General features: G+C 37.0%; 1 protein-coding gene and 1 non-coding gene across 6 annotated transcripts in view; both read right to left on the bottom strand.

The window, feature by feature from the left end:
* Window positions 1-1,079: 1,079 nt before the first annotated feature.
* The window catches only part of PTPRC (protein tyrosine phosphatase receptor type C), an 84,068-nt gene continuing 71,698 nt past the window's right edge, over window positions 1,080-13,449 (bottom strand). For 2 of the 5 annotated variants that reach the window (XM_043567544.1, XM_043567545.1), the window contains exons 9-13: window positions 12,642-12,770; window positions 11,166-11,306; window positions 4,085-4,204; window positions 3,315-3,470; window positions 1,080-1,443 (exon numbers count right to left, since the gene is read on the bottom strand). In XM_043567544.1, coding sequence (XP_043423479.1) covers window positions 1,223-1,443; window positions 3,315-3,470; window positions 4,085-4,204; window positions 11,166-11,306; window positions 12,642-12,770 — 767 coding nt within the window. In that variant the 3' untranslated portion in view covers window positions 1,080-1,222. The remainder of the gene's footprint in view (window positions 1,444-3,314; window positions 3,471-4,084; window positions 4,205-11,165; window positions 11,307-12,641; window positions 12,771-13,449) is intronic. The other 3 variants (XM_043567542.1, XM_043567541.1, XM_043567543.1) reach the window with 3 other exon arrangements.
* On the bottom strand, window positions 11,494-11,655 carry LOC122476650. Its single transcript, XR_006295573.1, has one exon. It is a non-coding gene; the product is annotated as a U1 spliceosomal RNA (small nuclear RNA).

Here is a 13,449-nt window from a genome sequence, read left to right as displayed (position 1 = left end):
CATTCTCTTGAGAAGGTAGAAGGGCTGAAAATGAAATTAATGATTGGTCACACCTACATGATGAAGCCTCCTTAAAATACCCCAAGAAGGTGGCTTGGTGGGCTATCAGGTTCCATATGGATATGGAAACACATCCATATCATGAAGGTGATGTATCCCAACTTGATGGGGACAGAAGCTCCTGTACTTGGGACCTTCTCAGACATCACCCTATGTATCTCTTCATCTGACTGTTCCTCTGTATCCTTTATCACATATTTCAATAAACTGGTAAACGTAAATAAGTGTTTCCCAGAGTTCTGTGAGCCACACTAACAAGCAACTAAGCCTGAGGAGAGGGCCATAGGAACCCCTGATTTATAGCCAAGTCAGACAGAAGTTGAGAGTAACCTAGGGACCAACTACTGGCAGTTAGAGCTGAAGTGGGGTGGAACAGTCTTGTGGGACTGAGTCCCTAACCTGTGGAATCTGCCACTATCTCCAGGTAGATAGTGTCAGATTTGAATTAAATTGCAGGATACCCAGCTGGTGCCACAAAGACTTGCTTGATGTGGAGGAAAACCTCCACACAAATTTGGCGACCAGAAGCATCAGAAGGGTGGCGCTGCACATGAATTGTACAGGAGACTCACAGAAAAGAACACACAAGAAAAGACGGAACTACGGTTTTTCCCTACAACCAGGGCCAAGACTGAGTTTTTTCATTTCAGAAACACATTCATAAAATATGATCAGTAGACAGTAAGCTTGTAGATGAGTTTTTTTTTAATTCTCCATGTTCACTGGTATTTCCTAATATTTATTTCTACTATTTTCTAACCTCAGTGCACCTGTAAAATATTTTGCAATTTAAAAAGTCATGTTAGTAAAGATTAAAAGTCAAGGTAAATAAAACATTTTGCAAAGTAATAATCTATTGTGCATAAATTTAAATTAATTTACTGTGTATAAAATGTTGTGCTTCTTGACACAGGCACAATAATTTTGCTATGAGCAAATTACATTAAAGGTGAAAAACACTCCAACAAAATATTTGCTTGAAACCATTGTTCTTAGAGCTGGGGATAAGAAGTTCGGAGTCAACCATTTAAGACTTTAAAGTATGATTTCATTAGACGAAGAGTTTCTAAAGCTCATGTGAGCATCAATTGGTCTTAGTATTATTGAAGTATGGTGTAATAATCAGTATAATGTACATTAGTACTACAGTTGAGGATAGAAATTATCTTACCTTAAATTCGTATTTTGTTGAATATTGAAGATATAGTACAGAGAAGTGGCAAATTATTTGTGACTCATTTTTAACAAAGGCATCTCCAATTTTGATTTCCAGATGGTAGGATCCATTACTGGGGCCTTTAAAGTCCGAAGGAGGATCACACTTCACAAGAATACTATTATCTGATATCCGAGAAGCAAGTAAGTTCCTGACTTTGGTTGGCTCTATCAAAACAAAGGAATATTTGTTACTTTAATCACTTTGTACATGCATATTTAAATCAGTTGGCAATAGTTGTGTACATTATTAATTATTTTAAAAAATTTTTAATGTTTATTCATTTTTGAGAGACAGAAACAGAGCATGAGTAGGGGTGGGCAGAGAGAGAGGGAGACACAGAATCTGAAGCAGGGTCCAGGCTCTGAGCTGTCAGCACAGAGAATAACGTGGGTCTCAAACTCATAAACCGGGAGATCATGACCTGAGCTGAAGTCGGTCGCCCAACGAACTGAGCCACCCAGGCACCACCAATATAAATTATTTTCAGCATTAATTTGGAGATTATGGATGAAGAAGCTATAATAGTACATGCATCAAGAAGCTGTACCAAAACATCTAAAAATAAACTCCCCAGTCTTTCAATGAATATTAGCATATGTGTTATACTTGAAGTCATGGGACTTCATGCCATCCCCTAAGGAGAGTATACACAATTAGAAAATAGAAGGAAAGAGGGGGTAGAGAAGAGGGGAAGAAAGGTGCAGGGGGAGAAGAGTGGATGATAGAGCGATTCTGAAGGCCTACATACAGTAGAGCTCTTCGGCTCTTTTTTTTTTTTAAGATTTTATTTGTAAGTAATCTCTACATCCAACATGAGGCTTGAACTTGTAACCCTGAGATCAAGAGTTGTATGCTCTACTGTCTGAGCCAGCCAGGCGCCCCCAGCTCCTCCGTTCTTGAGGTGCTTACATTATCCTAGTAACTACCTACCTGGCTGCATTCTTTAGGAGGAGCAACAAATTATCTTTGCTATGACTTCACAGAAATTTAGGAAAATAGCAAAACCATAAAGCTCAAGGATCTGGACTTTTAAAACCGGAATCTAAATTACATTAAATTTCATGAAGAGCATTCCACATCCATCCCTGAATAAGACAATTTTTCTTCATGAACTTGGTGCCAGCTAAGGTCTCTGGAGCTACAGATACTGCCTTACACAGGGGTGTTTCTTCTTTCCTGACTTAATGGAGTTAACATTCACCACGGAGATAGATCTAGCTTTAGGCCTGGAAACTATGGAGACATCATACAGGTAGCAACAGGAAAATGACTTTGAAAGGAAACTTCAAAGGACAAAATGTGCCATAAAATAAAACAAGTAGTTCGCTGTAACAAAGAGAAGACAATGCCAATAAGTTACTGTATTTTATAAGGTAAGCGGGTAAGTAGAGGTTAGCAAGTGAATGCTTTGTGGGTGAGATGTTATTAGGTGTCTCATTGGCAGTTACTAGTTCTAGATAATAAAGAAAACAATAGACAATGCATTTTTATCTATGTTGGTTAGGTACTTAAATTGCCTGAAATCTTAAAATTGTTCCAGTTAATATGGCCTCAAGCTTCATTCTTACAAATCTGTGATGGTCTATGAAGAATACAGAGAACCCAGGATAACAGTTTAGAACATTATTGTATTTTAAATTATTATAAACCCTAGATGTTAATAAATGTGCCAGGTCAATGTGTTTCCCCAATGAAGCATAAAGAAAGACGGATTGTATACTAAAAAGTTCATACTGGGGTGCCTGGGTGGCTCAGTTGGTTGAACGTCTGACTTCAGCTCAGGTCATAATCTCGCAGCTTGTGAGTTCGAACCCCACATGGGGCTCTGTGCTGACAGCTCAGAGCCTGGGGCCTGCTTCGGACTCTGTGTCTCTCTCTCTCTCTGCCCCTAACCCACTAACCCACTCACATTCTGTCTCTGTCTCTCTCAAAAATAAATAAACATTAAAAAAAAAAAAAGAATGGAAAAAGAAAAGAAAGTTCATACCTTGTTTCTTGCCATTCACAGAAAGAAGTATTAAGGCTTATAACTTACTATCTGGAAGTGTGTCAAATTCACATGTCACAGCAGGTCCATCACGTCGTACTTTTCCCATGGTGGAAGCCTTTAATGACACACTGTACTTTGTATAAGGTTTCAAATTTTGCAGAGGTTTGGTCTTCTCTTTACCCAGACCTGTGCAGTTTTCTTCTAAAGAAAAAAAAAAAAGGAAACATTTAAGTCATTAAAACTCAAGATTGCCACATATTTAACTTGCTGTCTACATTAAATCATTTTTTTTTTTAATTTTTTTTTTCAACGTTTATTTATTTTTGGGACAGAGAGAGACAGAGCATGAATGGGGGAGGGGCAGAGAGAGAGGGAGACACAGAATCGGAAACAGGCTCCAGGCTCTGAGCCATCAGCCCAGAGCCCGACGCGGGGCTCGAACTCAGGGACCGCGAGATCGTGACCTGGCTGAAGTCGGACGCTTAACGACTGCGCCACCCAGGCGCCCCTACATTAAATCATTTTGAGCTGACTCTGAGGGATTAGGCATTTTTTTTTGCTTCTTGTGGGCCTGAATAAGGAGTTCAAACTGTGCAACTCATATAATATTTGGAGGACAATAATGAGGATTATCTTCCTGAGGGTTTCTTTCTCCAGGCTTTAGAGAATAAAGATTGAATTTAGAGTGTAAAGATTGTACCAAATAACAAGGCATCGTATTTCTGTTGTTGCTCACTAGTTCAATCCACATTGCTAGTGCTTCCCACTTCTTGATTCATCTTTCCTGACATGGAATTAAATCTTACACAAATTACCTGAAGCATGCAGCAAACAAAAAACATAATTATCAAAATAATCTTCAGGGCTTTCCCAGGTGATCATTCCTTCTGTTGAGCTTGTAGGCTTGCATGTAATATTTGGAGGTGCTTTTGGACCTGTTAAAAAATAAGAATGAAATATGAAATATGAAAAATAATACGTGGAAAAACATCCTTTGTATAATTATGATTATTAACAGTCACATTTTAATTATGAGTTAATTATGCAATTAAAAGAAAGACATCTAGTCTCATTAAATTTGCTTTAGAGGTCGCTTAACATAGGAAATGTCACTCTACAGTGGCACTATGGAGCCCAAGTATTCCACTGACCTAAAATATCTGCGAATATCCTCTTCCTCTCAGATATAGTATTATTGTTCATCTACCTTGGAATTCCTAGATTTCACTGTGCTGAAAATCTGTCATTGGTAGTACTGATAAACCTAACTGTCATTATTTGGAAACTTCCAACTTGAGATGAAGAACGTAATAAATGCTTAAATCAATTTATGAGGTGTAATTTACATTAAAACACACCAATTTGAGGTAAAATTATCACTTCTGACAAGCATATGCATCTACATAACCACCACCACAATCAAGCTCTAGAACATCTCTATCATCCCCCCAAATTTCTTCTGTGTCACTTCCCAGGCAACTCAGCCTCTTTGCCCAACCCCAAGCCCCCTCTGAACTTTTCTCTGTTACTATAGATTCAATTTGTTTCTTCACCCACTTCACATAGATAAAATCAAATAGTACTTTTGTATGTCTATCATACTGCACTCAATATAATGTTCTAGATATTCAATTACGTTGTTGCATGTGTCAGTAGTTAGTTCTTTTACTTCATGAGTAGTATTCCATTGTAAGGATCCACCACATTTTATCTATTCGTTTAAGTGTTGGTGGGACATTGGGACTGTTTCCAGACTTTCGGCTACTAGGAGTGAATCTGCTATGAATCTTTGTGTAGGAGTCTTTCTGTAGAGATGCTTTTTTATTCTCTCTCTTTGATAAATACTGAGAGTAAAATTTCTGAGTTATTACTTTACATTCACAAATAGTATTGTTGGTTATTTTGACGTTAGCCATTTTAGTGGGTGTGTAATGTCATCATCCTCTCATAGTTGTTTGTTTAATTTTTTTTAATGTTTATTTATTTTTGAGAGAGAGAGACAGAGTGTGAGCAGGGAAGGGGCAGAGAGAGACAGAGACACAGAATCAGAAGCAAGCTCCAGGCTCCCAGCTGTCAGCACAAGAGCCTGACGTGCCGGGGGGCTCGAACTCACAAGCCGGAGATCATGACCTGAGCCAAAGTCAGACACTTAACCTACAGAACCACCCAGGCGCCACTCATAGTTGTTTAAATTTTCATTTCCTGGTTGGCTAATGACATTGAGCATCTTTATATATGCTTATTGACCATTTGCATATCTTCTTTTTTGAAGCAAATGTTCAAAATATTTGCCTATTTTTAATTTGGTTACTTGATTTCTTATTTTGTATTTGGGAGAGTTCCCGATACATTCTGGAGAAACTTCTTTTGTTGAAAATTAATTGTGGATATTTTCCTTAATGTATGGCTTGATTTTTTTTTATTTCCTTAATGGCTTTATTTGAAGAGAACAGTCAATTTTGATGAAGTCTAATTTATAAAATTTACAAAATTCTTGTTTTATGTGTCTTAAGAAACCTTTTCCTACACCAAAGTAGCAAAGACTTTCTAATGTCTTTGTCTAGACATTTTATAGTTCTAATCTCAGTGTTTAGGCCTGTAAATCACTGAGTTAATTTTTATTTTTATTGAGAGGTAAAGACTGAATGTTCATCTTTTCTTCTATAGGGATACCTGGATCATTTATTGAAAAACAAAATAGCCTTTCCCCCACTGAATTGCCTTTATACTTTTACAAAAATATATGTATTCCCCCCCCCCCCAGGATTTCTATTTTGTTACATTGATTTATAAGAATTGCAAAGATTTTAGTACTTAATATTCAAAAAGTATTAAATTTTTCTAGGTATGCTGGGGACATAGTTTTAATGTAATTTTATTTTTCTTCTTGTGATTTTGTTTTGGAGGGTTTTTGGAAGGCAGTTTTAGGCAGTTCCCTTAGTCCTTAGCTAACTCCTTCCATATGAAATTTAGAATAACTTTAGTATATTCTATCAAAAATTCTATAAGATTGTCATTAACAAACAAGTTCAGTAATATGGCTGACTACAAGATCAATACAGAGAATTAATTGTATGCCTGTATACTGGCAATAACCAATCTGAAAATGAAATTAAGAAAATACTACCATAGAATCGGGAATAAATTTAAAACTGAAAATAAATTTAATAAAAGAAGTACAAAACTTGTTGACTAAAAACTACAAAAAAAATTTGTTTAATAAATTAAGGAAAACAAATAAATGGGAAGACATCCCGTATTCATGGACTGGAAGGCTAACATTGTTGAGATGATATTACTCCCCAAAGTGATTTTTTACAGGTTCATTGCAACCCCTATCAGAATCCTAACTGGCTTCAGCCTGGGTGGCTCTGTCGTTTGAGTATCCAACTCTTGATTTTAGCTCAGGTCACTATCTCAGGGATGTGGGGCCTGCATCAGGCTCCATGCTGAGTGTGGAGCCTGCTTAAGTCTCTCTATCTCTCCTCCATTCCACTTCCCCAGTCACGTGTTCTTTCTCTCTCTCTTTAAAAAAAAAAATCCAGTTAGGCTTCTTTGTAGAAATTGACAAGTTGTTCCTAAAATTCATATGGAATTCCATGGACAGTTGAATACTCAAAATAATTTTGAAGAACAAAGTTGAAGGAATCATACTTTCTGATTTCAAAACCTATCAAGCAGCAGTAACCAACAGTGATCCTAGCATAAAAATAGATATGTAGATCAACAGAATAGAGCTGAGAGGCCAGAAATAAGCTCATTATTATTAATTAATTTTTGACGATGTGGCAAGACTTTTAACGGGGGAAAAGATGGTCTTTCTAGAAAATGGTGCTAGAACAAGAGAATGACTGCATCAAAAGAATTAAACTCTGACCTCACATCATATACAAATATTAACTCAAAATGGATCGATAGTGTAAAATTTAGTAGGGAAAATTATCAAATTATTAGAAGAGAACATAGGAATAATTCTTTATGGCTTTGGATTTGGCAATGGGTTTTTTTAAATAAATATTTTTAATGTTTATTTATTTTTGAGACAGAGACAGAGCATGAACGGGGGAGGGGCAGAGAGAGAGAGGGAGACACAGAATTGGAAGCAGGCTCCAGGCTCTGAGCCATCAGCCCAGAGCCCGACGCGGGGCTCGAACTCACGGACCGCGAGATCGTGACCTGGCTGAAGTCGGACGCTTAACCGACTGAGCCACCCAGGTGCCCCATGGCAATGGGTTTTTAATGTGACACCAAAAGCATAAGCAAAGGAGTAAAAATTGATAAGTTTGACTTCATCAAAATTAAAGTATTATCAATTTCAAAAGTTATCAACAAAGTAAAATGACAATTCACAGGATGGAAAAAGATATTTGCAAATGATATATCTGACAAGACACTTGGGTCGAGAATATATAAAAAAACTCTTCTAACTCAATAAAAATTTTTCTAAGTGGGCAAAGGCTTTGAATAGATAAAATATATACAAATGGCCAATAAACACCTGAAAGCCATGTTCAAAATTATTAGTCATCATCCAAATCACAATGAGGTACTACTTCACACGCATTGAGATGACTATAATAAAAAACACAGACAATAACAAGTGTTGGTGAAGATGTAGTAAGTTAGAACCCCCATGCATTCTGTACGGGGAATGTAAAGTGATGCAGCCACTTTGAGGGAAATACAAACCAAAACCACACTGAGATACCACCTCACGCCAGAGTGGCTAAAATGAACAAATCAGGAGACTATAGATGCTGGCGAGGGTGTGGAGAAATGGAAACCCTCTTGTGCTGCTGGTGGGAATGCAAACTGGTGCAGCCGCTCTGGAAAACAGTGTGGAGGTTCCTGAAAAAATTAAAAATAGAGCTACCCTATGACCCAGCAGTATTACTGCTAAGAATTTACCCAAGGGATACAGGAGTACTGATGCATAGGGGCACTTGTGCCCCAATGTTTATAGCAGCACTTTCAACAATAGCCAAATTATGGAAAGAGCCTAAATGTCCATCAACTGATGAATGGATAAAGAGATTGTAGTTTATATACGCAATGTAATACTACGTGGCAATGAGAAAGAATGAAATGTGGCCTTTTGTAGCAGCGTGGATGGAACTGGAGAGTGTGATGCTAAGTGAAATAAGTCATACAAAGACAGATACCATATGTTTCCACTCTTATGTGGATCCTGAGAAACTTAACAGAAGATATGGGGGAGGGGAAGGGGAAAAAAAAACAACAGAGAGGGAGGGAGCCAAACCACAAGAGGCTCTTAAAAACTGAGAATAAACTGAGGGTTGATGGGGGGTGGGAGGGAAGGAAGGGTGGTTGATGGGCACGGAGGAGGGCACCTTTGGGAGGAGCACTGGGTGTTGTATGGAAACCAATTTGACAATCAATTTCATATTAATATAAACAAACAAACAAATAAAGTGATGCAGCCAGTTTGGAAAACAGATTGGCTGTTCTTCAAAATGCAAAACATGATCCCCACATTCTAATCCTAGGTATGAACACAAGAGTAATGAAAACATATGTATACACAAAACTCGTAAATGAATGTTCATAGCAGCATTATTCATAATGGCCAAAAAAGTGGAAAAAACTAATCAACGGATGAACAAACAAAATAAGGTATATCCATACGATGGACTATTATCAGGCAATAAAAAAATAAACTGAAACATTGATACATTTTGCAACATGGAAGCACCCTGAAAACATTATGCTAAGTGAAAGAAGCCAGTCACTAAAGACAGTGTATTATACAATTCCATTTATATGAAATATCCAGAATAGGAAAATCCATTGAAGCAGAAAGTTGATTGGTAACTGCGTAGGTGTGGAAAGCAGGAGAGAAATGAGAACAGCCTGCTAATAGATATGGGGTTTCTTTTTGGTGTGATGAAAATGTTCTAAAGTTGATTCTGGTGATGATTGCACAACTCTTAATATATTAAAAAAAACACTGAATTATATACTTGAAGTGGGTGGGTCATGTAGTAGGTGAATTAACAAAGTCTTTTGTCTTGTTTTTAAGAATGTAACTTCTTGAGGCACCTGGGTGGCTCAGCTGTTTTGAGCGTCCGACTTCAGTTCATGTCATGATCTCACGGTTCGTGGGTTCAAGCCCCGTGTCAGGCTCTGTGCTGACAGCTCAGAGTCTGGAGGCTGTTTCAGATTCTGTGTCTCCCTGTCTTTCTGCGCCCCCCCCCCCCCCCCCGGCTCATGCCCTGTCTCTGTCTCTCTCTCAAAAATAAATAAACATTAAACAAAAAAAAGAATGTAACTTCTGTTGCAATGGTCTTGCAAAAATCCCCCCTTTCCTGAAGTAAATGGTATGTAAAATGGTTTAATTGCTATTTTCTAAGGTTGACGGATTCTTACATTATTGGGATAAATCTTATTTCATGATTTATGATTATGATTATTAAAGACTTACTTTTTTAGAGCATTTTTAGGTTCACAGCAAAATTGAGGGGAAGGTAGAGAGATTTCTCATATTCCCCTGCCTTTGCCCATGCATAGCACCATCATTACCAGCGTCCCCCACCAGGGTTTACAAGTGATGAACCTACACTGACACATCATTATCTGCTAGAGTCTATAGTTCATATTAGGGCTCACCCTTTATGTCATGTATTCTACAGGTTTGAGAAAATGTATCTTATGACATGTAGCCATAATTATGGTACCATACAGAGTGTTTTTATTGTCCCCCAGATCCTCTGTGCTCTATTTATTTCACTCTCCCCACCTCGTCCTGGCACCCACCGATCTTTTAAATGCTTCCATAGTTTGGCTTTTTCAGAATATCATATAGTTGGAAGCATACAGTATGTAGCTTTTCCAGATTGTCTTCCTTTCACTTAGTAATTAGCATTTAAAGTTCCTTCGTGTCTTTTCATGGCTTGATAGCTCATTTCTTTTTAGTGCTCAATAATATTTCAGTTGTCTGGTTGTACTGTCCATCCACCTATTGAAGGGCATCTTGGTTGCCTCCAAGTTTGAGAAAAATTATGAATAAAGGTGCCATAAACATGCCTGTGCAGGTTTTTGTGTGGACATAAGTACCAAGTAAGTATTTGACATAAGTATTTGAGTAAGTACCAAGGAGTGTGATGGCTAGATTGTAAGGTAAGAGTATGTTTCGTTCTGTCGAAACCACCAAAACATCTTCCAAAGTGGCTGTACTGCCTTGCATTCCTCCTCTCTCTGCCCTTCTTTCTTTGGTGGTTACTCATAAATTGTCATACACATAATTAACATACTTTTCCTAGCAGACTCTAGACTGGAATCTCCCTCCTTCCACTGAATAAAAGTGGAATTTTAGGACTTCCTTTCCGCCCCCGCCCCCCATCTCCCAAAAGCTATTATTTTCCAAAATGGATCTTTCTAATTGTCATTGGCTATTATAGTCTTGTTATTATTCATATTGCTTGCATTTTAGTAACACTAATTATCATATCGCCACCAATCCTTAGATGCGCCACTGTGTTTTCATAGCCATGTGCCCACTTCTATCAAAGGTAGGGTTTACTAGAGGGGCAGAGGGTGCAGGACGCGCCAAGAAAGGAACTTGGCTGCAGGAAGAAATGGGAAGTAAAGTGAACAAACCATTTCATGTACCTCAGTTTTGTGTCCACCATAAGCTCATGATGGCCAAGAATTTGCAGTTTAAAAAAACAAAACAACCAAACCAAACAAACGAACAAAAAAACTTGTCAAAGGTTTGGATCTTCGATCATCCATTTTTGAAATTCTACTTTAAAAATTGATACATATCCATTTTCTGAAACCCTTTCTCCAAATCTACAACATCATTTTCTTTGGTTCTCAAAGAATTGTAAGACCATAAGAAGAAATTTTACATATAGATGTAAGTGATATACTCACTTCCAACATCTGTTTCAAAGGTTTCATTTTTGTTCAAAAACTCATTGGCACCATACAATACTTTTAAATTACAGGAATAATTTTGTTTAGGTGAAAGGGGTTCCAAATAAGTTTCGGTCTTATTAGATGAAGAAAAGTTAGCTGAAAGAAATAAGTATCATGTATCAGTACATGTACGAATACAATAATCATATTTAACTCTCTCTTTAGATTTCATATCTGTAATAAATATCTATTAGATTGAAAACTTTAGCAAATAGGAAATAAGTAAAAGATACTAAAAACTACTATAATAATGCATGATTTTGCCACACTCAATTTTTTTTCCAGAGGAAAGCGCAAACTCAGTCCCCACTACCACCAATTATGCATTCGAGTTACCCACATTTGAGGAAGATGCAGGGGTCAGTGCATCTGGAGTGCAATGGATAAAACTCACCCTGGGAAAACCACCTTCATGATCGTCGTATCTCCCCTGCCAGATAAGTACACCATACTCGATTTTAAAGAAAATATTAAAAAGTCTAACTGAATTTGAGAGTGTCTCTAATTTCACTGATGGAATGAGTTCTCTGTTCAGAAACTAAGAATCCACCTGAGTTAGCCTTTGCCTAATAGATATTTTAAGTACACCATTACTTTATCATCATTTCATTGTAAATCTGTTCTTGCTTTCCTCATACTGCTTGTATCATAGCTATGAAGCTTCGTTACAACATGATGATTGCAGTGTCACACTTCATCCTTTGTGTAGTGTGTGTGTGTGCGTGTGTGTGTCTGTTTGCCTTGCCAAATACGGCTTAGCAAATGGCTTTACATCAAGGGAGGGTTTCTACTTTAACAAATTCAAATAAAAAGAAAAAAACATTAATTCATTAATTATTAAAAAGAACTGGTATCTCAATTATTGTCCCCCATATGAGGCCAAACCCATATTCCTAGAGGCACTGATTGTGTTTTTCCCACTTTTCTTTCATGTAAATGTTCTTGAGATTGTCCATGAATTTTGTTGATGGAGGGTTGACCACATACATAAACTCTTGAGTCGCATGATCTTACGTTTGCTTTTCTTTTTATTCTAACGGTATGTTTGTCATATGTTTTCTATGGCACCCTTCCCTGATAACCTTTTCAACAATGCCTTGTGTATAACAGTTGCCAAGAAAATTCTTATAAATTAATTGACTTTTGCTATTTCAAAGATTATTTTGGGGGAAAGTATTTGTCTATTTTGTGAATTTGAGTGGTATAGACAATACAATGTTTTGACTCCATAAAACCATAGACCAAAAGGGGGTGAAGGAAGGTAGAGGAAGGGGAAGAGTGGGGGGAAGAGGAGAGAGAGAGGGAGAGAAAGAAGGAAGGAAAGCAAGAGGAAGGGAGGGAGGGAGGGAGGGAAGGAAGGAAGGAAAGAATAGATAATATCTAGAACAACTTTCTACCATAAAAATATTCCAATCAAAGCTATATTCTTACCACAATTAAGTACGTGTGTAATCTTTTTTTCATCACAAGTAAAGTTTTCCTTTTTTTCCAGTCTTAAACAAATAGAAATATTTGCTTTTGTTGGCTCTGTACAAGTTTTCAAATAGAAACTTTCAGGATCTGTCAAAAAGAAGATATAGAAACAGATGATTAATGATTCATAATGTGTGCCATATGTTCAATTAAAGTCTCTGAAACTATATTCGTGATATAGTCTTTGAGAGCATTTAGTTTGGAAAGTTTTGAAAAACTCCAATAACTCGGGGTTTAACATGCCTCAATTATATAGCTTATTCTTTTTTTAACATCACACATTTTGGAAAGCATTTAATTGGCAGCATTTTATTTAGAATTTATCTTACCTTTAAAAAATGGGACCCAAGCAAATTTCTAGATGAAATTGCATTTTTTTGCACATTTTAAAACACTCACTTCATTTGTTCTTACTTATATCTTCAACTTTTTAATTTACTCTGTGATTTTTTTTTTATTAAATGATTATTAGAGTATGGGGGTCCTGTCTTGGAGAATACGTTTTTTAAATTGTCATTTTCTGTTTCTAAATGATAATTTATTTCAGTAATATTTGGAGAAAATGAATAAGTTACATGACATTTTTCTGAAAATACCAAAATTTAACCTACTTTTTAAACTTTTCATTCCAGTTAGTTAACGTACAGTGTAATATTAGTTTCAAGTGTATGATATAGTAGTTCAGCACTTCCATACATCACCCTGTGCTCAACACAAGTGAAGTCCTTAATCCCTAACCACCTCTTCAACCCATCTCCCCATCCCC

This window comes from Prionailurus bengalensis, chromosome E4, assembly GCF_016509475.1.
Source record: "Prionailurus bengalensis isolate Pbe53 chromosome E4, Fcat_Pben_1.1_paternal_pri, whole genome shotgun sequence".
NCBI classification, from domain to species: domain Eukaryota; kingdom Metazoa; phylum Chordata; class Mammalia; order Carnivora; family Felidae; genus Prionailurus; species Prionailurus bengalensis.
This window is presented reverse-complemented; position numbering and strand designations above follow the sequence as displayed.